This window comes from Magallana gigas, chromosome 6, assembly GCF_963853765.1.
Source record: "Magallana gigas chromosome 6, xbMagGiga1.1, whole genome shotgun sequence".
In the NCBI taxonomy this organism is placed as follows: Eukaryota; Metazoa; Mollusca; class Bivalvia; order Ostreida; family Ostreidae; genus Magallana; species Magallana gigas.
In genome coordinates this window covers 19,323,946-19,350,607 of record NC_088858.1, presented here as the reverse complement: position 1 = coordinate 19,350,607, position 26,662 = coordinate 19,323,946, and the positions used below count along the sequence as shown (strand labels likewise).

Genomic DNA, 26,662 nt, shown 5'->3' with positions numbered 1-26,662 from the left:
CCACTGTTTAAATTGCATTAATAAAATTGAAAGAATCAACTTATGGTCTTATTTTTAAAAAATAAAACTTCTGACTTATTTAAACCTGTATCTGTTCTGCTGAAAACATTGAATTTTCCATAAAGCAGAGAAAAAAAACATTTCCAATATGACATCGTACCTTATTTATGCTGAAAAATAATCAAAATATTATTTACAAAATGTTTTCTACTTATAATTTTTATTTCATCAATAGATTAAAAATTGTGATTTACCATATGCAATTTTAGAACATGTTCTTAGGATTTAAGAGCGGGAAGGAAGTTTCACAGCTAGGATTTATAAGAGCTGTTTGAGAAATAATTCAAAATAGTTCCAGGAAGCAAATAAAATGGACTTTCCTATAAAAAATATTTTTACACTATTTAGTTTCCTCGTCCGTGCGTCTGTTTGGTTTTCCTCTCCCTTTGCCTTTTCTATTTTCACTTTATATTATTGACATAGAGAAGCATCTTATTGAAAATAAAATTAGTGGTTTAGAGAGTTTTTCTAACGATATTGATGATGATCTGTGTATTTTTATGAAACTATTAATATTTTTCAATGCGGCCGACACTGTAATATTATCTGAAACCCCGAGTAATCTTCAATATGCACTTAACGAATGTTTTGAGTACTGTGAAACATGGAAACTTCATGTAAATGTTAAAAAAAACTGTCATATTTTCTAAAGGACCAGCTCCTAAACATACATTTAAATTCAATGGCGAGGATATAGAAATAGTCAAAGAATTTAACTATCTGGGTTTTTTTTAAAATGAAAATCAGGATCATTCTGCAAGGCAAAAAAGCATATGCTCTTTGTAACCAAGTACAAAAACACATGTACGGTATTGTTAGAAATACACGATTCTATGATCTACCTTTTGACTGTCAATTTGATTTATTCGATAAAGTTGTAACTCCTGGATGTGAAATATGAATTTTGAAAATCTTGATATAATTAACGCATTCCAAAATGATAAAAGAAAATATATTTGTTCTTTTTGACGTTTTACCTCAAAATAATGCAGAATACGTACACAAGTCCGGGATTACTAATTTTAAAATTGACTCGTAAATACATAAAATATTGTTTAAAGTATACTTAATTGCAGATAAAACACCTTATTTTACATACTCTGTAATTCCAAAATCCATGTAGAATATACTTGATCCAACATTACATTTTAATTTATCATGAACAGAGGACATTTCATTCAATATAGCCAAAGTATTGGCACTGATATAATTGTATTTATTAGGGTAAATTAACACTAAATGAAAGTTTTTATCTACAATATTTTGGAGAATTAACACATTCTATGATGTAAATTTTCTCAAAACACCAGATATCATCTATACCTTTTTTTCTTCTCATTATGTATGGGATTCATTTCCCCAAAGAATATATATTGTATTGAATAAATGTATATAATTTGTACAGAACTAAAAGAATCAATCTGGGTTTTTGGTTGTTTGTTTTTTTTTTTTTTTGTTTGTGTTTTGTTTTGTTTTTTATTTATTTTTGGTTACAGAGTAAATAATGATACAAAACTAGATTTAAAATTAACATTTCACATAGTTCACATCATTTTCAAATTCAAATATCAATTTAATCTTGCAAAAGTATGTACACCAGCTGGTATAATTGTAGTTGTTTGGGGTAAATTTTGCAAATTCCCTCTATTTAACCGTGACCAGTTACCGTGGTCAAATCTATCATAAAGCCCTTCAGGCTTTATTGGATTTGACCACGCCCCGACCGATATTATCACCTCATAATACTCAAAGAATGATTCCTTATTCCTTAAATAAAACATTGCTTTTTTTAGATTTGATTAACAGTATGTAATGGAGACAGTTTGGTAATGTAAATGTTATGTATATAGACCAAAATATTTATGTAATATATATATTTAAGAGTTTTTGTTAACTAAAAAAGATTATTTGAAGTACGTAAAAGAGTATTCAATTAATAGTATCATTAATTAGTCAATAACACCATCGACTATTTGAAATACATAGTAATCATTCTCTGATATAACACCATAATTAATTCATTCAGTGTATATAAAAAAAAAATCACAACCACTTCAGTCTACTGAATCATCAATTGTTATTTTGTGGTTGTTGTATTTATTGTATCTGATGTGAACTTTCATCATGGTGTGTTCTTTATTAAATACACAGAAATCACGTGACGTGCAAAAGAGATGTTTTGTAGTGATGAAGTTCAACCGTGCCGAACATTGGTAATTGTGTACTGCTATTTAACTTACAAACTGAAGGACATTGCAACAAAAGTGTTTTCCAGAAAAAATATATTAGCTAGCTTGACTTTTCTTGTGGCCAAACCTACATAATTATGTTAAGCGTCGCTCATTCCACTAAACATTGTTGACGGTGGTTGTCTTTTCAATAGACAACCATTTAGCGATTATTCGAGACGCATTTTATCTAATTTATAGAGCTTACACCTTCTATATCTGCTCACCCAGTATCAGTATGAAATACGAGGGTTGTCCCAAAATAATGTAGACAGGACACATAATTTATAATCTGTTCACTGCAATTTCATTAGACGTCTATGTTTTCTTCAATGACCCTTTGGCAAACAATGCTGAAAAGTTTAAAATCTGTACTTTATTTATTTCTCGAGAAAATGAATAATTAGTAACAACAAGTTTTGTCAGGCGGCGCAATGTGCCACGTCAAAAATTTCCAGTATTACGTTGTTGCTAAACCCTCGTTCACGATAACATTTACGTTTTATTTCCGAAAAAGTCTTAGAAAAAATATTATCTATGAACATGTACTCTGCGTGCACATTCAATACATATTTCTAGTTTTGTTTTGTTTTTAAATATTTTCTAAGTGCAAACGATCTGTCGGCTCCAAACTTGCCCTGTATTACTTGTTGTCTAACGTCCGTCTTACCGAAATGTGTCGTTCAACATTTTGACGTCCATTGATATCATTCGGGGTTTCTTTTTTCCACTTATTGTCATCATACTTGTTCAAATATTTTCAATGTTGTTTAACTACTTATTCACAAAACGCATTTCTCATCGATTTTGTTAATTTCATTTACTTCCAAAGCCGCTTAGGATTTATTTCATGGTCTTTACAAAATTGAATCAGTTACTGCTGCGCCGCCTTAAACGCTGAAAACGTCATTTTATTACCACTTAACTTTTCAACTTGTCACAAAACGCGCTATAAAATATTTAAAAGTTTTGTTATAGCCAAAACATTTTCTGAGTAAATAATAGAATTATTATCAAATATCGGTGTATGTTTTATTTGAATTTTTTCATTCGAAAAGTACTTTTCCGCCCAATTTTCAATTCATTATGTTGATTTTAACTTTTTGTTTTTGACATTGCGCCGCATGTAGAATTTCTGATCTAACATGCATTCATTTCACTAATTTAATCTCAAACAATATTCGATTTTAAAACATTATTTGAATGCAAATTTCTTGAACCCTTTGTGGCACAAATTTCATCTTCCTTTGTCTTCGATTAACTGAATAACGCCACTTGTCTACGCTATTTTGGGACAACCCTCGTAAGTATTATAAAACTGCTATAAGGTTAAGCATTATAATGGTATTTATTTTATAAGGATAAGGATTATAAGGTTCAATATGTTGTAACATTTTGTACCAAAAATATCAATCTGATTAAAATCAGCTGTTCTGATACGCTACCGCTCTCGAGAGCGGTAGCGTATCAGAACAGCTGATTTTAATCAGATTGCAAAAATATATATGTGAATATTACATAGATTATATTATGGAGGTCGGTGCCACAATCGCCAAAATATATAGAATAAAACAATTTATGAACTTACACTTGCTTTCATTGTCTATAACAATGGATTTACAGCGAAAATACACATATATTTCAAACAATCAGACATCATGAATATAAATATATTAAGCATTGAATGTTTATTTCAAGATGTCGTCGGTCCTATTACCCACCAAGCGGTGCAGACAAATTATCAAACCGCGCAAACGCGCGTGTTAATGGTTTCATTACAAACTTTTAAAAAATTTAAAAAGTTGGATGCAAAGTGAAGTTCTTTCACCTATTCTGTTCTCTCTTTTATGTCTGAATTCTTGTGTAGCACTCTAGCTTGACACTATTCCTAAGATAATTCAAGATTTAAACTCGTTTGTACTACTATATGCATATGACGTGGTTATTTTCTCAGAATCTGTAGATGGTTTACAAAAAATGATAATTCATATGAATACACTACTAAATGGCTTCTTACTGTTAATATGGCAAAAACTAAATTTGTTGTTTTCAGAAATGGAGGTAAATTACCCACGAATGAACTCTGGTCATACAACGGACTGTTACTAGATGATGATAGCTTAACTTGATAGCTTAACTTACCTTGGTGTTACTAGTATCTGTATAACTGTACATTCTTAGAAACTGAAAAAGAGAGCAGAACAAGGACAAAAGGGTATTTATACCATGTTTTCTAGAACGAAAGATTTGTATTTGAATAACGAAACAATGTTGAATTTTATGAGAACTAACACCTAAGAGTTTACAATGTTTGACCTAAAATCAAGAAGTGGAACGGAAATCGATATGCTTTCTTGTAAAGACAAAAACCAATACCGGCCCTAGAGGTCAATTCTTTTGTTATATACAAGTGATATTCTTTGAACCCCCACCTAGATCAGCGCATGCGTAAGATCCCTTTACTTGCAAAGACCATGAAATAACTCAAAGCCATAAACGACAAAAAAAGATAAATATCTCTTTATTTCACAGTACCAAATTCCATCATACAGAAAGAGTTTCACATCAGCATGTGATGAATACAAAGTACAACCAAAAAAATATAACAAAATAATTAGAACAATACATGTAATTGTACAATGTCTGGAATGTTAAAGAATTATGTGTAGACCAAAGATCATTTTACAATTCAGTTTACATGTACATGAATCGTTTTATAAAGCTGCTTTAAATTTCATTCACAAAAATGCAGTCTGATTAAATCCAAACATTCATTAGCTCCATTTTATTTTTAATCAAACTAACCAAAATGATGTAGACCTCCAATTGAGGCTATAAAGACTTAAGTAACAATATTTAGGGTGGCTCACTACATCTTGAAATAGTTTCTCAAAATCAAGGAAAAGATACTTGATTATGATAGATAGCATGATGTATAAGTATATTCAAGTCAAATATAGTCGAAAGATATGCAATTTTGAATAAAAATTGAGTTTGAAAAATATATTGTTCTGTAACTATGAACAAAAGTCCCATTTGGATTTGAACTCATGAACTAGGGCTCATAAACCTGATGCTTTAACCACTGATCTATGATAATATTTAACCAAATCGATTGATACAAACAGTTTAACAAAACATCATTCTTTTGATTAAAGATTGAATGGCAATCTTAACAAGTTATTTTTTGGTGATTTGAGAAACTAATTCAAGGTGTATAAAAAGCGTGAGCCACCAAAATTCTAAAAACAAACATATATTTCCTGAATGAAAACATCAAAGAATGTAACTATTTGTATATCTATTTCTTGCAAGTCAATAATTAGTACCCTTATCTTAGAATAAAAGAGGGTTTTTTACAAATACTTTTGTTAACGTTCTCAAAATTAATTGAATAGTTTTGTTGGTCATAAGTTATAATATACATGATAGCTTATATAGAATGGTGAGCGGGGGAATGTTGACAATGGCCTTGTGCAATCTTGGATGGAAAGGATTCCAGATCTTATCAAGGAATACGAACCCGAGAGAATATCTTCAATATGGACGAGACGGGCCTTTTCTTCAGGTACATGTTTGGGTTTTTTTTAATAATTCATAAACAAAATAGTTGGTGTATAGAACATAACTTTTTTTCATTTTGATAGAGCTACAACAAGACAAACATTTCATGTTAAGGGACAAGACTGTGCTGGAGGAAAACGGTCAAAGGAAAGGATCACCGTAGCCCTATGTGCCAGCATGACAGGTTAAAAACTCCCCCTCTAGTCATAGGAAAGAGTCAAAAGCCGAGATGCTTTAATAGGGTGGACCAAAGTGCACAACCTGTTGTCTACAAGTTCAATAAAAAAGCTTGGATGACTTTCCACATCATTGAAGAGTAGTTTAAGTCAGTCAACAGAAAAATGGTCCGCCAGAAAAGGAAAATTTTTACTTTTTCTTAACAATGCACCATCACACCTGAAAATAAATCTGTCTAACATTAATCTTCAGTTTTCCCCAGCAAACACTACATCAAAATTACAGCCAATGGACCAAGGAATTGTTCAAACCCTCAAACTGAAATTTAGAAATCGCCAACTTTAGAAAATGGTTCGTGAAATGGATCACAGCTCCAAATGTGGATCAGAAATCCTGAAAAATATTTCTCTGTTGGATGCAATCTACTGGATTGACAGACGTTGGAAAGAAGTTGAAACATCAACTATAGTGAAGTGTTATAAAAAATGTGGTTTTGTTGATATGCAAAATGACAACCTTCCAACCACTGAAGTGGATGTGAATGATGGGGGTGATGATGATGAAGATGATGATGTCCCACTTGCTGTCCTACAGCTGTCAAGGGAACTTTTCGGTTGAGACTTCCTAGCGTTAGTCAAGATGGACGCGAATATGGAAACATGTGACAATCAAGAGAGGGACTGGGGAAATGAATGAGAAGGAAGATGAGGATTATCAGGATGAAGAGAGTGAGGAGTAAGAATCTGTTATTTGTCGGAGAAGTTCTGCAAGAATTTGGCAGATATTAAAGTTTATGCAAAAGTTCATGGCCATGCTCAAATTTTAAATAAACTTACAGTTATTGATGATATGATAACAGAAGAATACATCAAGTGCAAGTCAGGAGTGCAGACAAAAATAAGTGACTTTTTTTTTAATTAAAAAATAAATTAAAAATTGCCTGCATAATTCTTTGTTTTGTAATTGCACTGCATGTAATTTGCAAATGCATGTATAATAAATGCTATAAAAATCCAAAGAGTAACTTAATTCATAATTTTGATCAGTATGCTAAATTGCAAGTATATAAAAACTCTAATATTTGTTTAGATAAGGTAACTAACGATGGCAAATTCCTAAGTCTCTATTCAAATGTCACCTCTGTTAAGAGGTCACTTTGTGTGCCTCCCAAAGGTGACTGCTAAATACAAGTTTGACTGTAATTTATTTTTGTGCAATTTAGAGATTTTTTTAGAAAAAAAGCAATTGCCATTATAATTGTCCCTATACACAGCTTGATGGAAAAATAACAATAATATTTGAAAAAATTAACTGAACGTGGAATGTAAAAGTGCTCTGGCATAAACAATGAAATAAAACAACACTGATTGAGCTGACAAACTTGGCTCAAAAACTTACTAGAAAAGTATGACTAGAAAAGTTTACACGACACTAACAATAATACAAGTTTATCATATATCATAAAACCATTAAACCAGTTTGAGGTTCAAACTCTAATGTAGCTTCTACGCCTACATTTAATCACTTATTTTTACCAAAATAACCCCAACTCATCATACAATCAAAACACACTCCCCTCTTACATGTATGTTTCTAACTTATTTTCTCCAGTATTAGTACTACTTGTAGAACTAAGGAATTTGACAAAGCACTCATTTTGGAATGTTTTTCTCTATAATTTCTTGTAAACAAATGATAATCATAAAACTTAATGTGACTATCTCTCATAAGAGGCCTAGTTGGTTCTGTTAAGAAATGCCATATGACATGTTACAACTCAGTCATCTCAAAGAATAATTTTGTCCTTTAATTAAATTCTGAAACAGCATTTAAAATGGAATGTAAAAGGAAATACATAAAATCAAACAAGAAGTTTAGTGTAAAATTATATATCTTTAAAACCATTGTGAAATCATTAGAATTCGTGGTGGCTCAATTTTCAATCGTGCCATTCGTGGATAGTCCAACTCCACAAATTTACATCCTCAACGAAAACTAACTTTGAAAGAGTTATCTTTCTCTCTGAAACTGATGCATCCATGAAATTACATCCCCACAAATCCTCAACAATCCATGAAAATTTGCCCTCAGGAATTTAAATGATTCCACAGTACCGGTATGTGGAATGTTGCCGGGTTACTCATTATGTGCTGTAAAAATTCTGGTTTACTTGGATGTGCTAGTGTAAAATGTGCCAGCTAATATCAATACATGTACTTTGATTCTGCCATTCTGGCATTAAAAATCAAAAAATAAATTAAATTGCCGGTAACATTGAATTGTTGCTCTTACATGTAAATCAACTTTTATTCCTGACAACTATTCATACTTTGCGAGTGAGAAAATAGCTGGTTCCCAAGAACTAATTTCGTCACCGAGATCTGTGTATATTAATCTTTAAAAATACAAGAGACATTAAGTATAAAGGACTGGTTTGCAGGAAAGAATAAAGAGGAGTACATGCCCAATGTTCTTAATAACCCAGGAAATGTTCTTGCAATTGCATTAAAGTTGGTTAACAGAACATGTATATGTTTTTAAAATTATCATAAGATCAATATATTAAAACAAGTGTCTGGAAAACAAAGATCAGAAAATTGTTACAGGGCTGGAAAGTACATGTATTAATGAAATAAATCAAAAAATAGTGGAATGTAATACAAAAGTATTTCATCTGAAACATAAAAATGTGAAAAGTAGAAATACAATCTAGGTAAAAAAAAAAATTAACAAGTCCCACAATCATGAAGGGTCCCGAATTTGTCTGATATTGTTTACTGATTGAAAAGTCATTTTAACATACACACATAATATGATCTAAATGATCTATTGATCTAGCTATGATAAATAATGGCAGGCATTTTATGAATGATCAGAATTTTGATTTAACCTAGATGATCTAAGATCTTCCTGAATCCTGAATCCATTTTCTTTAAACCAATGTTATGAAAGTTGGGCACCAAAATAAACATTATAGTCCCTACTGAAATCCAAAGTTCATTCATTCAAAGTCTTCATACGTGTCATCGTTTGCATCTTCATGCCACATCTGATGACAACTAAAATCTTCAAATGAGGCAAACAATGAATTGCATTTTTCACAGAAGTAAACATTTCCTTTATTATCTAAGCTCCCTTCTGCATTATTCACCCTCTCCTTTCCCCCATCCACTTTCGGTTCATTCATATCTTGTTCTTGAGATTTTCCACTTTCCGCCAGACTACCTTCAGCATAGTCCATTTCTTCAATTATGCTTGAATATTTTTCCAGTAAACGTTTCTTTCTTGCAGTTATCATTTTGGGACTATTTACCATGTTTATATGTTTTTCAATGTGGCGTCGAAGTTTATATTTATAAATAAATGTCTTTTCACATTTCTTGCAGCCATACAAGATTTTATCTCTTCCAGTGTCCTGAGTAATTGCAAGACACTCATGCTTCTGAAGGCTGAACTTATTCTGAAAAGAGATCCCACAATTTCTGCAAGCATGTCTCGCATGTTGTGAATGCATATGAGAAGTCATAGTCCGCTTTTCAGCAAACAGTTTTCCACAAAATTCGCAACAAAATGACTTCACATTCATATGAACAGTGCTCATGTGTCTTTCTAGGTTATGTGAGTTTGAGAGTACTTTTCCACATATTGAACAACTTGACATGTTGAGTTCTCCACTGTGAATTTTCTTATGTTGCTGAATGGAAGTGATACTGAGAGTCTTCCCACAAACATCACATTCCACAAGCACCATCCCATTTTCATGGTCAATCTTTTTTACCACCATCTGCTCAGGCTGGTAGATGAAAGTGTCCTCAGTTATTGGATTTTTATCAAATCTCACTTCTGCGTAATTCACCCTTTCCTCTTCCCAATCCACGTTCTGTTCATTCATTTCTAGTTCTTGAGAATTTCCACTTTCCGCCTGATTACCTTCAACATAGTCCATTTCTTCAATTAAGCTTGAATATTTTTCCAGTAAACGCTTCCTTCTTGCAGTTACCATTTCTGGACTCTTTTTTATGTTAATATGTTTTTCAATGTGGCGTCGAAGTTTACATTTATGAATAAAGGTCTTTTCACATTTCTTGCAGCCATAAAGGATTTTGCCTGTTCCAGTGTCCTGAGTAAATCTTGCAAGACATTCATGCTTCTGAAGGCTGAACTTACTCTGAAAAGAGATCCCACAATTTCTGCAAGCATGTCTCGCATGTTGTGAATGCATATGAGAAGTCATAGTCCGCTTTTCAGCAAACAGTTTTCCACAAATTTCGCAACAAAATGACTTCACATTCATGTGAACAATTTTCATATGCCTTCCTAGATTATACGAGTTTGAGAGTACTTTCCCACATATTGTACAACTTGACATATTGAGTTCTCCACTGTGAATTTTCTTGTGCTTTTGAATGGAATTGATACTTAGAGTCTTCCCACAAACATCACATTCCACAAGCACCATCCCATTTTCAGGGTCAATCTTTTTTACCACTATTTGCTCTGGCTGGTAGATGAAAGTGTCCTCATTTATTGGATTTTCTGGAGGTACATTTTGCAAGTCTTTCTTGTGAATTTTAATGTGTTCGTTGAAGTCACCTCTATTGCTGAAGATTTCTGTACAAATACCACAGGTGTAATGTGTGAGCATTGTGGAATCATCCTCCATAAATGAATGAGTTTTCACGTGCAGGTGTAATTTACTTCCGTTCCCAAACCATTTCTTGCATGTCTTACATCCATAAGGTTTCTCCGAACCTTCAATAAACACTGCACAGCACTGGTGTTTGTCAAAATCCTCTGGGTTATCGAATGAAATCCCACAGAGCGTGCAGCGGTGATTGGAATGTTGATACAGTCGGTGGTGAACCATCGCTCTTTTTTCTGAGAACCTTTTCTCACAACGATCACAAACATAAGGCTTCTCCTTCTTGTGAACCCTGCTGATGTGGCGCATGAGATTATACCGCTGGGCAAAAGTTTTATAGCATAAATAGCATGTCAAATCTGATTCAGGAATTGGCTTGTGTTGATTGTGTTTCCTTTTGATGTGGAAGGTCAATTTTCGTTTATTACAAAAAGAGGAAGAACAAACGCCACAGACAAAAAGGCCAGAGGGTTTCTCTTGCTTGATTGATCCACGTCGTCCCTTTCGTTTCAACTGGGGCTTGTTTTTGTTTTCTTTAAAGATTTCAGAAGCTTGTTCCTTTTCACTTTCATCGTCATGACAATTTATAGACTGCGATCCTCGATCTTGCACTGTGTCTGTGTTCTTATCTGTTTGCTTTTGTTGATCCAAATCGTCGCAGTGTATCTCAGTCTGAATTTCAGCGATAACTGCTGGTTTAGACACTCTATCTGAAGTTGAGCGTCTGCTTTTCTTATATTTAGCCTTCTTTTTCATGATCTACAAATATATAATAATGCGTATACAAATACGTAACTTACAGCTGACTTAGTTTTAAATGAATTTCATAGCATTTACATACAGCCCAAATTTCCTCGATACTTTTAACGTTTGCATCTTAGCTCTACAAAACGATTGCTCAATAAATGTAATTAATGAAAAGAATCTATAAGTTATACAGAAAATGGTAGATAACCCAAATCTAACTATTCATAGTCGATTTTGTTGAATTTTACCTTTGGCAGCAGCTACTTCATGTACAAGTTGATATATATTATTTAACAGATGGTTCACAAACTTATTCGTCTTATAATGTTGATTCAAGGACGGTATCAAAAACATATGGAATGCTAAATGATAATAAAATTATACAGGGAAAACACTATTTTTATGGGCTATAGAGGTGTTTCTTTACCTCTATAGTTTACAATTTTCCCTCACCTGATGAAAATTAACAGTAAGACGTACGTTTATGGGCCACATCGCTCACTTGAACAACAGTGGTTTTATCTCCTTTGAAAATATGAAATGTTTAAATATGACTCTTCTTAAATTTTGTGATTCTTGCATAATTTTCATGTATTCCAGATATATAAATCAATGAATAAATAAAGGATAACTGAAACTTCTGGGATATTGACATTCCTGCTGCAGAGGTTCTTCTTAAGATGCACTTAATCTGTTTCATTGTGTCATGATTATTCTCATTTTAAAAAGGATTTGTTCTTTACTTTAACAATTTAGAATCCCCTTTCCATAAACACATATTTTATTACATTTGGTCCAGTGGTTCTAGAGAAGAAGTCAACAACGAAAAGTTTACAAATGACAGAAAACCCTTGATTCAGGTGAGCTAAAAAAAATATTCAATATATATTTATATATAAATATTCCTCCTAAGAAAGGCTTGTGATGTTACAAAAGAAAACAAAGAACAAAAAACATTCACATCTTTATTAGACATTGTGTCTTTCTTAAAATTCCATTCAGTTTAAAAGGAAGTGAGTTTTTTAACTAAGCAATGAAAGAAGTCATTATATTTGAATTAATACCATGTTGGGTGATATACATTGAATAAACATCTAAAAGACTGAAAAATAACAATTTTGTGAAGATACATGTAATTCATATTGTACATATTTTTAAAAAAGCGAAAAAATATGTCATACCAAATACAGCAATATGTATTAGCTGTTACAACTGGTGTGCCATTTTTAGCAACAAAATATCAATATATTAAACCTATATTTCTCTACAAGTCAGGGCATGCAAATGTTTACCTACTGAAAGACTTCTTATAGGTTTTCCTCAATATATACATCATAATTAAAAAGTTAACGAACAATAATTGCATTCACAAGTAAAAGACATTGTACTGTAATACAGTGAATAACATAGAAATATGGAATAAGCATCTTAACTATCCCTCAAACCAGCAACAATACATCTGACATGTATGCACATCTCAAATGAGGCGCATTATTTTTTTTTAAAAATGTAAAATAATTCTTTACTTTACATATGCCACTATGGTAAATTCTTCATATGCCACACAGAATTTCTTCATATTTTAGAGAAATCAAATTATAAAACTCATACAATTGTATTTTACAAATAATAATCTTCAAAAAAAATGGTTTAGAACACATCATGTAAAGACAATAATGTTCTATATTTTCAAGTAAAATAATGGATGAATCAAATGCCTACAAATTAATTAATGCAAACTGCATCCTTAACAACAACTTTTAAATTAACAAAGCATTACAGAAGTAAAATATAACAATCCGGCAACCAAATCTACGTCATTGTCAAAAAGTTAACAAATTTTAGGATATGATACAAACAGATTTTGGAGAGAAAAAAATCAACCCATTTCCTGCATCAACTGTAAATTTGTTCAGGCATTGCACTCTCAGTTCATAGCACTTTGCATTAATATTATAATTAAACTTTCATTGAATGGGCTCCCAATATCCTTTGTAACAATTCAAAAACCACTAATATTCTAGCACTATCTTCTCATCATGACCAGAACTATTTGACTCAGCTTCATACTCAAGAGTCCATCCTGAGCATTTATATGATATGTATCACTGAACTGGCAGTCAACCCGTAGTTAAGGAGTTTGCTTAATATTAATTCATTCACATCATTGTCATACGTTATTTCTTATAATCTGCATTCACAGCTCAAAAAGACAGGTTTTTTTTAAAACTTGTGATTAAAGTCTTCGAAACATACAATGATTTAATTATTAAAATGAAACCAATATAGCTTTTTTTAAATTTTTTTTTTTCAGATACAAGACTTTTTTTTCTTTAATTGAGATTATATTTACAAAATAAGTTTTGATATCCAAAAATCTGAAGAGTTAATGCAAGTTGATTAAGCATACACCTTTGCAGGAAAGAAATCTGCTTACATGCTCCAAATAATTCCATTCATAACAAAAAATATACTAGTAATTAATCAACAACATAATAAACACCAACAAAAAACTGAAAAATTAATTATTAAATGAATTATGTCAAATCAAAAGAAGTTGACATGGTTTACTTAGGGGATAACCCTTTACATTTCCCCAAATAAAGGCCTTATTAGAGTTTCCCTGCATTATACATTGTAATAAACTGTCAATGCACTGGCTCTCAGTTGTCATAACATTATGGGAATCTGCAAGGCCTTGGTCTACCAAAGCAGACATCATCAGAGATGCTGCCAGTGGATGCTCATCAAGTTCATGTGAGATTCTATGTTGTGAGCCACCGTCTCGGGGATGCAGTGTGTAAACCACATTTTCTGTAGATTCTTGTAGCTATCCTTGCACAAATGGAGAGGGTTTCCACGTCTGAAACACATCAAAAGATAACAAACTGTCATGTACATTGTCGAAAGAAAAAAATGCATAGAGATTAATAAAAGAGAGACAAAAAACATCCCATTATAGCATTTTATTCAATACCTTAATCCCTGGTCTGTTTCCCCATAGCTGTCAACATATGGGGCCGGGATGAAACAGCCCTTAGTCCCAGCCAATAGAACAATCTGGCACTCCCTAACCCTGTCAATGTCAAACATTGTTATCAGTACACTGTATTAAATATTGCCTATCAAATATTAAACAAGTATGAAAAGGGACTCTCAAAGGGAAAAGGAGGAGAATTAGAATTTACTGAAATCAATTACAAGTACCAAAAATTTTTCATGTAAATTGGCAAAAACATTGGTCATCAATAATTACTAACAAGTGTAATACAGTAGACAGTATGATAACTTTTTCCAACAAAACAGGTGCAAGAACTTACCTGAGCAGGATTCCCACACCTGCACCGCACCTGTAGGTGTGCTCTGTGGCGGCCCCCACCTTCATGTCTTTGATCTCTGTCTGACAGCAGTAGCTCTGGGAGCAGACCACCAGCCCACATACCAGACACATGGTGGGTAGCTGGCTGTCATTGCCCTTAGAGCTGGGACAGCTACAGAATGAATCAAGAAAATATATTGTAATTAAATTATTACCCTAATATTCATGTGGTGAACAAAAATGACAGACAGTGTTTGATACAATCTACTACAATACATTTGTTAAGTTTAGGCATCATGGTTTAGAAGCTAGTGGTATAAAACATTTCCTATTATTTGCGGGTGGGCTCCTAAACAAAGTGGGAAATATATACATGTATATGCAGAAATTCCCTAATATAAATAAATACATGTAAATTAGATGAGGAAACTTACGTGAAGGACGAGATTTGATTGATCAGCTGGCTGTAGTCGTCCGGCAGGTCAATGAGATGATTGACAGGCAGGGGGTAGGAGACGACGGAGCGCGACGAGGCGGAGTACAGGCGGGACCTCAGGACATCACTGCTGCACCACCTGTAACACAAAGAAGATATCTGTAATAACTTATTCCTAGGTAGCTTTTGTGTAGATGGAATTTGATTGGTTAACAAGTAATATATACTTAACTTTTTTTTAGTAAAGTCTTCAAAACAGTCAATATGGCATAAAAAAGGTACACTATTTTTGAAAGAAACTTACTGATTGACAACTCTTTCAAGAAGTTCTCCTTGATTCAGGAAGAGTTCAGAAAAGCTCGTGGGCAGGGAGAGATAGGAACAGAAAGGCTCAACTTCCTCTGTCCATTCTAAAACAGAAAACACGATGGGGAATATTATAGACTACGCAAACACTAAACACAGTCACATTTAAATTCAGGAAATACATGTATGGAGATCTAATTACTCTCCAAAAAAATTTCTTTTTGTAAATAAACTATACAATCAGGAAAATGTAAGAATAAAGACCGTTATTCTGTTTAGATAAATAATAAGGTAATCAGAACACTTGCATTGTAGTGATTTACATGTAAATCCTGGGATTTCATTCTCTTGGGAGGAAATTATTTTTAAAACACACAATATTTCATTTCTTTTGTATAATATATTTTTTCCTATTTATGTACAGTACATAAATATTCCCATGAACGCCATTTTTGGTGTTGGGTCACATTTGTAGCAAACAATATTTACAAATGCACAAGGATGGGGACTTAGACAAGATGCATTGTAGCACTGTTACCCAGGATTTGGGCAGTCACAGTGTGGTGCCTTATAGATGGGTGGGAATGAGGACTCCAGTCAGGTTGTGGTACAAAATTCTTATACATGTACTTGACTTACCCTGGAGTTGGGAGGGAATGAGGACTCCGGTTGGGTTGTGGTACAAAATTGTTATACTTGACTTACCCTGGAGTTGGGCAGGGATGGGGACTCTGGTTGGGTTGTGGTAAAACACTGTATGCTTGACTTACCCTGGAGTTGGGAGGGAATGAGTACTCCGGTTGGGTTGTGGTACAAAATTGTTATGCTTGACTTACCCTGGAGTTGGGAGGGAATGAGTACTCCGGTTGGGTTGTGGTACAAAATTGTTATGCTTGACTTACCCTGGAGTTGGGAGGGAATGAGTACTCCGGTTAGGTTGTGGTAAAACACTGTATGCTTGACTTACCCTGGAGTTGGGCAGGGATGGGGACTCCGGTCAGATTGTGGTATAAAACTGTGGCACAGCGTAGGAAGGGGAGTACTGCCCTCTTAATATGCCTTGTCAGTTGCCACGGCAATGGGTCATTATTGCTTGGAGGTAGACACCTGTTTACAAATTGAGAAATCAATACTTAGTTGGTAAATAAAATAACAACATTGTTGTGCATATAATACTATTCACAGGAGATGCAGTATGTTTAAGTGATAACTAACAACTAAATTCTATGGTAAATTGGTAATTAGCATCACTGGAAAAAAATGTGAATATAACGACATACACAACAGATGAAACGGTGTTTGCTAGTCACATAAATCATAGTTCAACACTTTAAATGAATACTCCTCACAAATTTTACAAAGTAACTATCAAAGCAATTAATTGAAAATGAACTTTCCCTGAGATTGGAGAAGAAACTTTGCAACAACCATAACACTTGCAACACTATTCAATTGCTTTTATGAATCAAAAACAAGAAATGAAGTCAAGTTCCATACCCTGCTTTCCTCCTAATTTCTGTGTACATAGACATCAGGGCTACAGAGTCTGCATCATTCTCCATCTCCATACCACCTGAAATTTAAATTTTCCAACAAGTAAGGAAATAGCCATAAAATCAAAAATATATAATCCATGTCGCTCAAATTCAAAAAGTTCAACCAAAAAAAAATTGATTCTTCACTTAATTATACTTTTATTAAAGATTAATGTGGATTTCACAACATTAAAAGATTAATAAGGACTTCAAGAATATTGTGATGAAGAAGTCGACAGGAAATGGGCGGATGGTAAAACCCCCAGTACCCAGCCCTCACCCTCCTCTCCATCCTGTGACCGGTCGTACAGCAGTACCCAGCCCTTACCTTCTTCTCCATCCTGTGACCGGTCGTGCAGCAGCATGACCTGCACGATGTGGGCGGTCAGCACCAGCTCCAGTATGTACTGGTTGTTGAGGCTGTTGAGGGGCAGGTTGCTGGCGGTGGTTCCCTCGGTGTATAGACTAGGGAGGGCCATAGTGACCGCCACCAGGTAGTGGAACATGTCAACGTCAATGATACACTGGGGGTCGTCTCCCTCCCCAAGACCATTGCTCAGTAAACCTGAAACGGGTGTATACAGTAAGAACTTCTTTGCAACATATATGTACATGTACAGGAAAAAGGAAAGGTAGACTATATGTATTAGGAAGCATTACAACTTATACATGTACTGTTGCATACATGTGTATTATCAATAAATTAATTTCATCACTTTTTTGTTTTAAACTTCCATATTATTAAATTCAGATTAATATAAATGTACCAGTATCCTTTTTTTTCACGTATTTTCAAAAATTTCAAACTGCATACAGTTAAAGGGTGGCCTATGATCAGCTGATTTGTGTGAAGTACTCACCTGAGAGGAGTCTAAGGCAGTGCTTCTTGATGACTTCCTGAGGCATGATGTGACTACAGACAGCAGCGAACTTGACTAGGGCATTGATACAGTCCACATTTCTGGAGGGGGAGGCCCCAAACAAAGGCTTGTTCTCATAACGAAGGTATTGCTCTAAAATTAGATGTAGAGGATTAAGGTAGCTCCATACTCGTAAAATTCTCTGAGGAAAGTTGAAAAACCAAACTGGTTTCGACTTAATAGACTTAAATGTCATCAATTGTTAGAAAAAATATAAATGTCATCACACTTTTTGAGATGCCAGATAAACATAAACTAAAGCATATTTTAGCATTAGAAAAATGTATTTTTTTCAGTTAAAAGTAAAAACTTGTATGCAGAAATTTGTTTTTCTTGTTTAATTTTAATGTCAACTTTATCAGAAAACTAAAATTACAAAAATATTTTAAAATTAATCGTTGGAATAAGAAAAACTATAGCATTTAGACATACAACTGAGAGAAAAGTCAGAAAAAGAGTTATTTCCCCTTTGCATAGATAAAATATATCAAAATTTGGAAATTTAGTATTAAGTGCGAAAATATCTTTAACCTACCAATACTTCTAATTACATCCATGTGATTATATTCACATAAAATAAATAAAACTATCTTGCACAATTTTGAAAGAATTCAAAGTTTTACAAAAAAGTGTGACGTCACAGAACACAGGATCTACTTTAAGGGTGTTATTTACTCAGGGTTTGAGTTCTCAAATTCCGATTGTTAAAAAGTTCAATGTAATGAGTAAAATTTGTTCTAAACACAAAAAGTATTTATGAAATGGATTATTATTGACAAAAAATTCAATAGTTTTACTTTATTATGGAATTATGCTCAAACAAAAATTGACTTTTAGCCAAACAGAGGAAATTCGGACTAAATTTTGCAAATTCTGTTTTCTGCTAAAAGTTTTTTGGCAGTAGTCTAATATTAAAAGTTAGGATTTTATATTTAAGTCTACGTAATTTTGCATATTTTCCATTGGTTTTACCTCACTTATTCATTAAAATAATCTTATGGCACGAATAATAATAATATTGAAAAATGCTTAAAAACGATAAAAGGCATCATATCTCAAAATTTTGATCATTGACCTCATATAATTTTTATGCCAACAGAATAAGGTCAATATAAGTAGTTTAATATCATAAATGTTTTTGTATTATCATCATTCAATTTTTTGTAAAATTGAATCAAAAATGGGTAGGATTTTGAAAACTGATAGAGGAAATTCGGACTGAATTATTTTTAAAAATTGATGCTGAAATCTTAATGTTGTGTACTTATTTAGTGCCACTACCATTCGTTAACTGTATCTTATTTTTTAAAGTGTTTAATTATTTGTAATATTTTTATAATTAAGAAAATCTCAAACGTAGTGTAAAATTTTATGGGATTTTTCTTGAATTTTCAATAAATATTCAATGGCCATTAACTCAAAAAGTAGGTCATTGACCTACTTTTCTGAAAGTGAAAAATAACAATACAAGCAAAGGTCTATAACACACAATAGATGGTTTTTCATTATCATCAGTGGATTTTTTTTTCATTCTGAGTAAACGTCATCCTTAAGGTACATGTCCATTTTTTTGGTTTTCTGGGATGCATTTACATACATGTATACAGTCAAATTTACATGTGAAATATTTTCTTTTTTTTTTTTTTACAAGTTTTACTTGTGTGTCTTACCCAGGTTATTTTTTTAATAGAAAACTACAACTGCATCATGCAAAGCAATAAGTATTCTCTAACCAAAGGTTAACTGAGAACAAGCTTCAAGGATCTGGCTATCAAATGATGTTACAAATTCATCAGCAGACCTTACAAAGCTTCCCTATAGTATACTAAGGTGTGTCTTACCCAGGTTGATGATTGTATAAGCACAGGTGTTCCAGGCCACAATCGAGACCCTGTGGTTCATGTCATCAGGGTCCACCCCCAGTCCAAACTGTCAATCACAGATATAAATGTTAACATTATCCATGTATCAATTACAATTACAAATTAATTTAGCCTACCATAATTAACTTGAATCCAATCTTTAATTGTACTGTACTTGTCCAATATGCTTACAATGTATATTCCTATTACTACCCAAGAGCAACAGATACATAGATTTCACTGTGCAATGAAATCGTATCACATAACATGTACAAATTAACAACAATAACATGAAGTTTTGTGTGCTTACTGAGTACACATCTTTGGCAAACTTCTTCATCATTTCCATCAAACTTTCACTGAACCGTCCACTAGAATGTACAAAAACACACATATATGTATCAAATCACAAACAAGATATCTGTGAGCCAATGCTCACTAGTGATACCCCCGCTCTGATGTGAATATGCAAAATAAGCAAAGTCGACATTTAACAGAAAGCTGGCATCCGATTGGTACAGAAATATATCCAACAATATGGCATGCCTAAACAAATAGTGTGTTAAAATTTCAAGCATCTGCGATAAACAGCTGCTGAGAAATCTTAGAGGAAAATTTGTTTGAAAATTTTGGCTAAAATAAACAAAGTACTCATTTAACAGGAAGATGACGTCCAATTGGTACAAAAATATATCCCACAATATGGCATGCCTTAACAAACACTGTGTAAAAATTTCAAGCATCTCCGATAAATAGCTGCTGAGAAATCTTTGACGAAAATTTGTTTGAAAATTTTGGCAAAAAATAAACAAAGTCATTATTTAACAGGATGTTGACGTCCGATAGATACAAAAATATATCCCAGGATATGGCATGCCAAAACAAATAGTGTGTTAAAATTTCAAGCATCTGCGAAAAATAGCTGCTGAGAAATCTTTGACGAAAATTTGTTTGAAAATTTTGGCTAAAAATAAACAAAGTCGTCATTTAACAGGAAGTTGACACCCGATTGGTACAGAAATATATCCCACGATATGGCATGCCTATACAAATATTGTGTAAAAATTTCAAGCATCTGCGATAAATAGTTGCTGAGAAATCTTTGACGAAAATTTGTTTGAAAATTTTGGTTAAAAAATAAGCAAAGTCGTCATTTAACAGGAAGTTGACGTCCGGTTGATACAAAAATATATCCCACAATATGGCATGCCTAAACAAATAGTGTGTTAAAATTTCAAGCATCTGCGATAAATAGCTGCTGAGAATTCTTTGACGGAAATTTGTTTGAAAATTTTGGCAAAAAATAAACGAAGTCGTCATTTAACAGGAAGTTGACGTTTGATTGGTACAAAAATACATCCCAGGATATGGCATGCCTTAACAAACACTGTGTTAAAATTTCAAGCATCTGCGATAAACAGTTGCTGAGAAATCTTTGACGAAAATTTGTTTGAAAATTTTGGTTAAAAAATAAGCAAAGTCGTCATTTAACAGGAAGTTGACATCCGATTGGTACAAAAATATATCCCACGATATGGCATGCCTTAACACACACTGTGTTAAAATTTCAAGCATCTGCGATAAATAGTTGCTGAGATAAATGCGACAGAAATTTTTGTTACGGACGGACAGACAGACAGACGGACAGACAGACAGACGGACGGACAGACAGACACACAAGGGTAAAACAGTATACCCCCTCTCCTTCGGAGCGGGGGTATAAATATTACAGTATCAAAATAAATTTTCTTCTTAGAGTGCTTGGCATTCATGAATATACATGCATAAAAGTAAACCTAACATACTAGGAAAATAAATTCACCATGACGAACTGATGATAAGTCTTTATGATACTGGTACCTTAAAACCGAGTCAAAAATGTACATAGTAATCTCAGACAAATCATCAAACTTACCCTTTTGTGTTGTTGACATATTGCCATAGTAACTGAAAGTTGCTGGCCACACTGTCAGCCATCATCTTTGTGATACTGCTGAGTGAGGAGGGCAAAAACGGAAAGGGGTCACCTGAAGGGGAAACCAAAATGTCTTTACATTTATAGAAATGAGAGAAAACAATCTCAAATGAAATATTGTACACTAAATTGAAACTGAATTAACTAGAGGTACTGTGAGCAAGCTCACAATTGATACCCCCCGCTAAATAAAAAAATCATAACGCGTGTATTTTTGCTATTATAGAAAATATTGGATGAATCTATTTCACGGTCCATTTTCTATAAATAACAACTGCTTTATTTTTGAAAACTGTTAATTTTTAGCTTCTAATATTTCCATTAATACAAAACATGACACAGACAGGATTTAGCTTTTTTGAAACAATGACCTTGAACTTTCTCAATTGACCTTGGGTCAAGGTCATGACACACCCTTTAATCATAAGCAATCTTTGTGTGAAGTAAGAACTTCCAATGTTTCTCCATAAGAAAGATATGGACCGGACACGAATTTTGCATTTTTTCTGCCAGTGACCTTGACCTTGCCCAAATGACCTTGGGTCAAGGTCATGACACACCCTTAGGTCATAAGCAATCTTTGTGTGAAGTAAGAACTTCCAATGTTTCCCCATAAGAAAGATATGGACCGGACACGAATTTTGCACTTTTTCTGCCAGTGACCTTGCCCAAATGACCATGGGTCAAGGTCATGACACACCCTTAGGTCATAAGCAATCTTTGTGTGAAGTAAGAACTTCCAATGTTTCCCCATAAGAAAGATATGGACCGGACACGAATTTTGCACTTTTTCTGCCAGTGACCTTGACCTTGCCCAAATGACCATGGGTCAAGGTCATGACACACCCTTAGGTCATAAGCAATCTTTGTGTGAAGTAAGAACTTCCAATGTTTCCCCATAAGAAAGATATGGACCGGACACGAATTTTGCACTTTTTCTGCCAGTGACCTTGACCTTGCCCAAATGACCTTGGGTCAAGGTCATGACACACCCTTAGGTCATAAGCAATCTTTGTATGAAGTAAGAACTTCCAATATTTCCCCAAAAGAAAGATATGGACCGGACACGATTGCACAGACAGACGGACAGACAGACAGACAGACAGACAGACGGACAGACGGACGGACGGACAAGGTGATTCCTATATACCCCCCCAAACTTTGTTTGCGGGGGGTATAATGATGATGTTTTTTCACAATGCTTTGTTTAATGAGGTAGTTGTAAGAGATAGTTGTCTTTAATCAAGTAAGAGATAATTGTCTCTAACCTTTACTGGCACTAGTGCTTTCCTGCTTCGTGGCATTTTTTACAGTTTTTTGCAATCCGTCTAACCAGTCTCCAAAACTCAAATTCACATCACATAGATCACTGAAACATAGAATAATATTATGTCATCTCATTAAGCAGTATGTTAACAATGAAAACATTATGATAACTTGGACCATACACTTTACATCCTGTACATTTGATCTTCTATTTCAAACTGACCTGTCAGTAACCAGACTGTGTAAAGCAGGAACTAGGGGTATCACAGTATTGCTTAGACTCTCACAGAGGGGACACAGGTACTCCAGCTGGACAATGTTATAACTCAGGGAGTGAGGGATCCGAGACAAACGCCGCCTCTCCTTGACTAGAATGGCTTGAAAGAAGCTGAAAGAGAACAGGACAAGTGCTTTAGATCTTAATGTTTCAAAGACTAACATTATTTTTGGTAAATTTACATTATTTGAGAACGGATTATTTGTAACGTTTTTTTTTAATATGTTTTAGTTATAATTTTAAAAAAAAGTAACTGGGTATGTTGTATATGTAGATGTACATTATAATATTTGTCGAAGGGAGGGGGTTAAAGTCTGGGAACAGACAAACCATATTATCAATGGAAATCTTTAACGGACGACTACATGTATCAATGCCTTACTAAGTTGAGGCCCCTGTGACCTGATATTGTAACTGTAACCTACCTCTGCCAGCAGTCAGCATGCATGGTGTGGCCACAGGAATTAGTAAAACTTCCAACATGGAGATCAGAACTCGTGAACAGAGGATCCAAGTTTTCTCCATCAGTAGGGTTTCTACTTTTACACTGTGACATCACTGTAGATCTGAAACAAAAAATATCACAAACATGAATGTAAATTGCAATATTAACTGATTTCTTGCAATGTATTTTTAAATAAATATTGCATTACTCATAATATATGGTGTAAAAAAACCTCACTTTATATATTAGCAAAGTCAAAATGACCATTCTTGCTTCAAGTTCCTCAGTTAAAGATTTATTGATGCACACAGGTTGCTAGCTCAAGACATACATAATCATATACTAGGCACCTTGCTTATACTGTACATGTAGATATACAAGATGAACAGTCACTGTAGTCTTTTACCTTTGAACAAATCCAGCCAGCACCATGGCTCTGGAATTGTGAGAAATCTCCTGTTCCTCCTGACACAGAATGCAGGTTGCCTTGGTAATGCCGATACTGCAGGGAAGACTTTGATATTTCCCCAGAGCTACAGGGGTCTCATGGTGGGCACTTTCACTAGACAATGAAGGAAAAAGTACAGAATGTGCCTCTTAATTAAGTTCTAAATCCTTGAGTCATCCTGATGTACACTAACTCCGTGACCCAATCAGTTACCGATTTTTATACTTAAAGGCCGAACATTTTTACCGGGTGGTAAATCTCAGGTGAGGGCGGGGCTTAATTTCTAGAGGTGTGAAAGCCTTCGGGGCTTGCAGTCTACCTGCGGTCGTGAACGCTGCTAATCACTATACACAGGAAGCAAATTAATACACAGGAAATAAATAATAAGTCAGAATTAGTCTTAAGTTGAATATGTTATTGTTCTAATTACCATACGAAGCGATTTTTGCGTCCTCCAAATTTTCTCTAAGCACACGTGTGTAAAGTATGAATGAAAAAAATTCAGTAAATTAATTCTGCTTTAAAAATATAAGTCGGTACATTGTGTTTAGCCCTTGACATTGTTTAGGAAGGTAATTTTAATAAATATAATCGTATAAGAAAACCATACGATCAGTTGGAATGTGGAATGCAAAAGCAGCCATTACACAGTGACAATTTATGGAGTTCGTTTTCCATGGAGTGACGTTTTCGTGCAACAAGTTCCAGTTTGAGTGTATTACCAGTAAATACAGCTTTAGTAGCTCAGAAGAGTGTATGTGCTTTGGAGCTGCTTATGCATCTTCGTAGAATTTATTAGATCACATGCATTCAACATGATTGAAATATAAATTGCGTATTTTCAAATACTGAATAATTATTTTTCATAATCAATGTTAATACTGGTAGTGTTAAGAACTCAATTTTCAATCCCCCTTTTAATACGACACGGAAGATATTAAAGATAACGTTGTTAATTGCTAGTAAACCTGACAATTGCTAGTAAACCTGGCAAGATCACGCTCGGACGATCACGTCAATCAAACTGGGTGCTATTGTTTCAAACTTGATTGACAAGCGGCATCTTTTTGAAGTTTGTACAGGTAAAAAAGGGGGCGTTTGTAAAATGTTCGGCCTTTAAAAAATGTTCAACATATTTGTTAAAAGAAGTATACTAATCCACATGTTTTACTGTGGTTTCATTAATATTCAAGGGTATCAATTTTCGTGGATAAAGTGAAAATCACAGTTTCAAGGATACGTAAATTCGTGGCCAATAACCCTATCAATACAAAATATTAGTGGAAATTGCAGTTCAATGAATATTTAATTTCAAGGATAAACTTAACAACGAAATCAATGAAAATTGGTATTTAACGAATATTGATGAAACCACAGTATCATATGAATACTTAATGTAACCAAATGTTCTGAGCAACTGCACACAAAACTCTGAATCAAATGTTTTTCCCATTGCTCTAATTGTTTGAATCTATCACTCAGGATTTAACAACTTACCTGATGTCCATTTCTGACGTTCCCCGTGTAAGTGAGGAATCTGCATCAGTGGACTCGAACAGATCAGCATTGTCTCGGATGAAGTTTTGTTGCATCTGAGAGATTTTGGCGATGATCTTCTCTTTCCTCTTTGCGGCCAGTCTGGCCTTCCTCTTCTTTGCTGCCTCGTTTTCCTCTTTGCTAGAGGAGGCAAGTTGTTCTACAGGACCATTGGCCTCTGCAGAACTTGTCATCTGCCTCACCTCTATAAACTTCTACAGAAAATGAGGTAGAATTGTTAATAAGGGTAAAAAGATATAAACAGAGATAAGTTCATTCAATACACTGTATACAGGGAAATGTTCGCTCCATTTTATTTTCGCCCTTTCGCCCTCATTGTCAATGAAGGAATTTAAGAATAGGCGAATTCTAATGTCTTAACTTATTTTTCTTTAAACACAACTCTATCTGAACAAATTCAAGATGGGGCAAAGCCTTTTGCAAAGCAAGGAAGGCAAAAATAACATGGGGCAAAATATACAGTGTACAGTTATTGTAATTGATTGTTAGTTGTTAATGCTTGCATTAAACCCTTATTGATACCTGAAGAATCCAAGACAGCAAGTCCTTTGTGGAATCGTGGGAAATATTCTTAGGATCAGTCACCAAGGATTCCAGTAGTTGCGTAAAGTTTGGTTCTCCTGTAAAAGGTTTATTTCATGTAGTATCCAGCATAAATGTACTCTAAATATGATAAATCTAATTAAAACTGAAATGTATGTTTAAACTTAGGATATTGTTAAATTCTACACCATCAAAATTCAGTATATAGAACTACAGTGATCTTCTTGAAAGCCAAAATTGGATTTGTGACAGTACCTTTCAGAGCTTTGCCAATGAAGTCAAAGTTGTGATTTCCCTCGTGAATGTTTCTTCTTTGTTCATGGAGAGCCAAACCAATCAAATGCAACACCTAAAA

General features: G+C 33.9%; 2 protein-coding genes and 1 pseudogene across 6 annotated transcripts in view; 1 reads left to right on the top strand and 2 right to left on the bottom strand.

Moving 5' to 3' along the window:
* The first annotated feature begins 5,830 nt into the window (after positions 1 to 5,830).
* On the top strand, positions 5,831 to 6,647 carry LOC136276570 (tigger transposable element-derived protein 4-like; annotated as a pseudogene).
* Positions 6,648 to 6,826: 179 nt separating this feature from the next.
* On the bottom strand, positions 6,827 to 11,784 carry LOC105322762 (zinc finger protein 665). Of its 2 annotated transcripts, none has more exons than XM_011421637.4 (2): positions 11,667 to 11,784; positions 6,827 to 11,430 (listed from the first exon to the last, which is right to left on the bottom strand). In XM_011421637.4, the coding sequence occupies exon 2, from the start codon at positions 11,425 to 11,427 to the stop codon at positions 9,031 to 9,033; it is 2,397 nt and encodes a 798-aa protein (XP_011419939.3). In that variant the 5' UTR covers positions 11,428 to 11,430; positions 11,667 to 11,784; the 3' UTR covers positions 6,827 to 9,030. The 2 variants fall into 2 exon arrangements, with proteins under 2 accessions (XP_011419939.3, XP_034324456.2); XM_034468565.2 differs by lacking the exon at positions 11,667 to 11,784 and adding an exon at positions 11,513 to 11,629.
* A 586-nt stretch (positions 11,785 to 12,370) lies between these two features.
* The window catches only part of LOC105322761 (E3 ubiquitin-protein ligase UBR2), a 31,287-nt gene continuing 16,995 nt past the window's right edge, over positions 12,371 to 26,662 (bottom strand). For 3 of the 4 annotated variants that reach the window (XM_011421633.4, XM_011421635.4, XM_011421636.4), the window contains exons 28-46: positions 26,563 to 26,656; positions 26,287 to 26,384; positions 25,705 to 25,958; positions 24,166 to 24,321; positions 23,740 to 23,880; positions 23,261 to 23,425; positions 23,040 to 23,140; positions 21,712 to 21,823; positions 20,107 to 20,167; positions 19,776 to 19,863; positions 17,875 to 18,027; positions 17,295 to 17,579; positions 16,977 to 17,052; positions 16,447 to 16,586; positions 15,478 to 15,583; positions 15,172 to 15,312; positions 14,739 to 14,909; positions 14,396 to 14,494; positions 12,371 to 14,281 (exon numbers count right to left, since the gene is read on the bottom strand). In XM_011421633.4, coding sequence (XP_011419935.3) covers positions 14,140 to 14,281; positions 14,396 to 14,494; positions 14,739 to 14,909; positions 15,172 to 15,312; positions 15,478 to 15,583; positions 16,447 to 16,586; positions 16,977 to 17,052; positions 17,295 to 17,579; positions 17,875 to 18,027; positions 19,776 to 19,863; positions 20,107 to 20,167; positions 21,712 to 21,823; positions 23,040 to 23,140; positions 23,261 to 23,425; positions 23,740 to 23,880; positions 24,166 to 24,321; positions 25,705 to 25,958; positions 26,287 to 26,384; positions 26,563 to 26,656 — 2,583 coding nt within the window. In that variant the 3' untranslated portion in view covers positions 12,371 to 14,139. The remainder of the gene's footprint in view (positions 14,282 to 14,395; positions 14,495 to 14,738; positions 14,910 to 15,171; positions 15,313 to 15,477; positions 15,584 to 16,446; positions 16,587 to 16,976; positions 17,053 to 17,294; positions 17,580 to 17,874; positions 18,028 to 19,775; positions 19,864 to 20,106; positions 20,168 to 21,711; positions 21,824 to 23,039; positions 23,141 to 23,260; positions 23,426 to 23,739; positions 23,881 to 24,165; positions 24,322 to 25,704; positions 25,959 to 26,286; positions 26,385 to 26,562; positions 26,657 to 26,662) is intronic. The other variant, XM_034468566.2, reaches the window with a different exon arrangement.

What these genes read in the sequence shown, in the direction of transcription:
- LOC105322762 (XM_011421637.4), bottom strand. Translation starts at nt 11,427, where the DNA reads ATGAAAAAGAAGGCTAAATATAAGAAAAGCAGACGCTCAACTTCAGAT.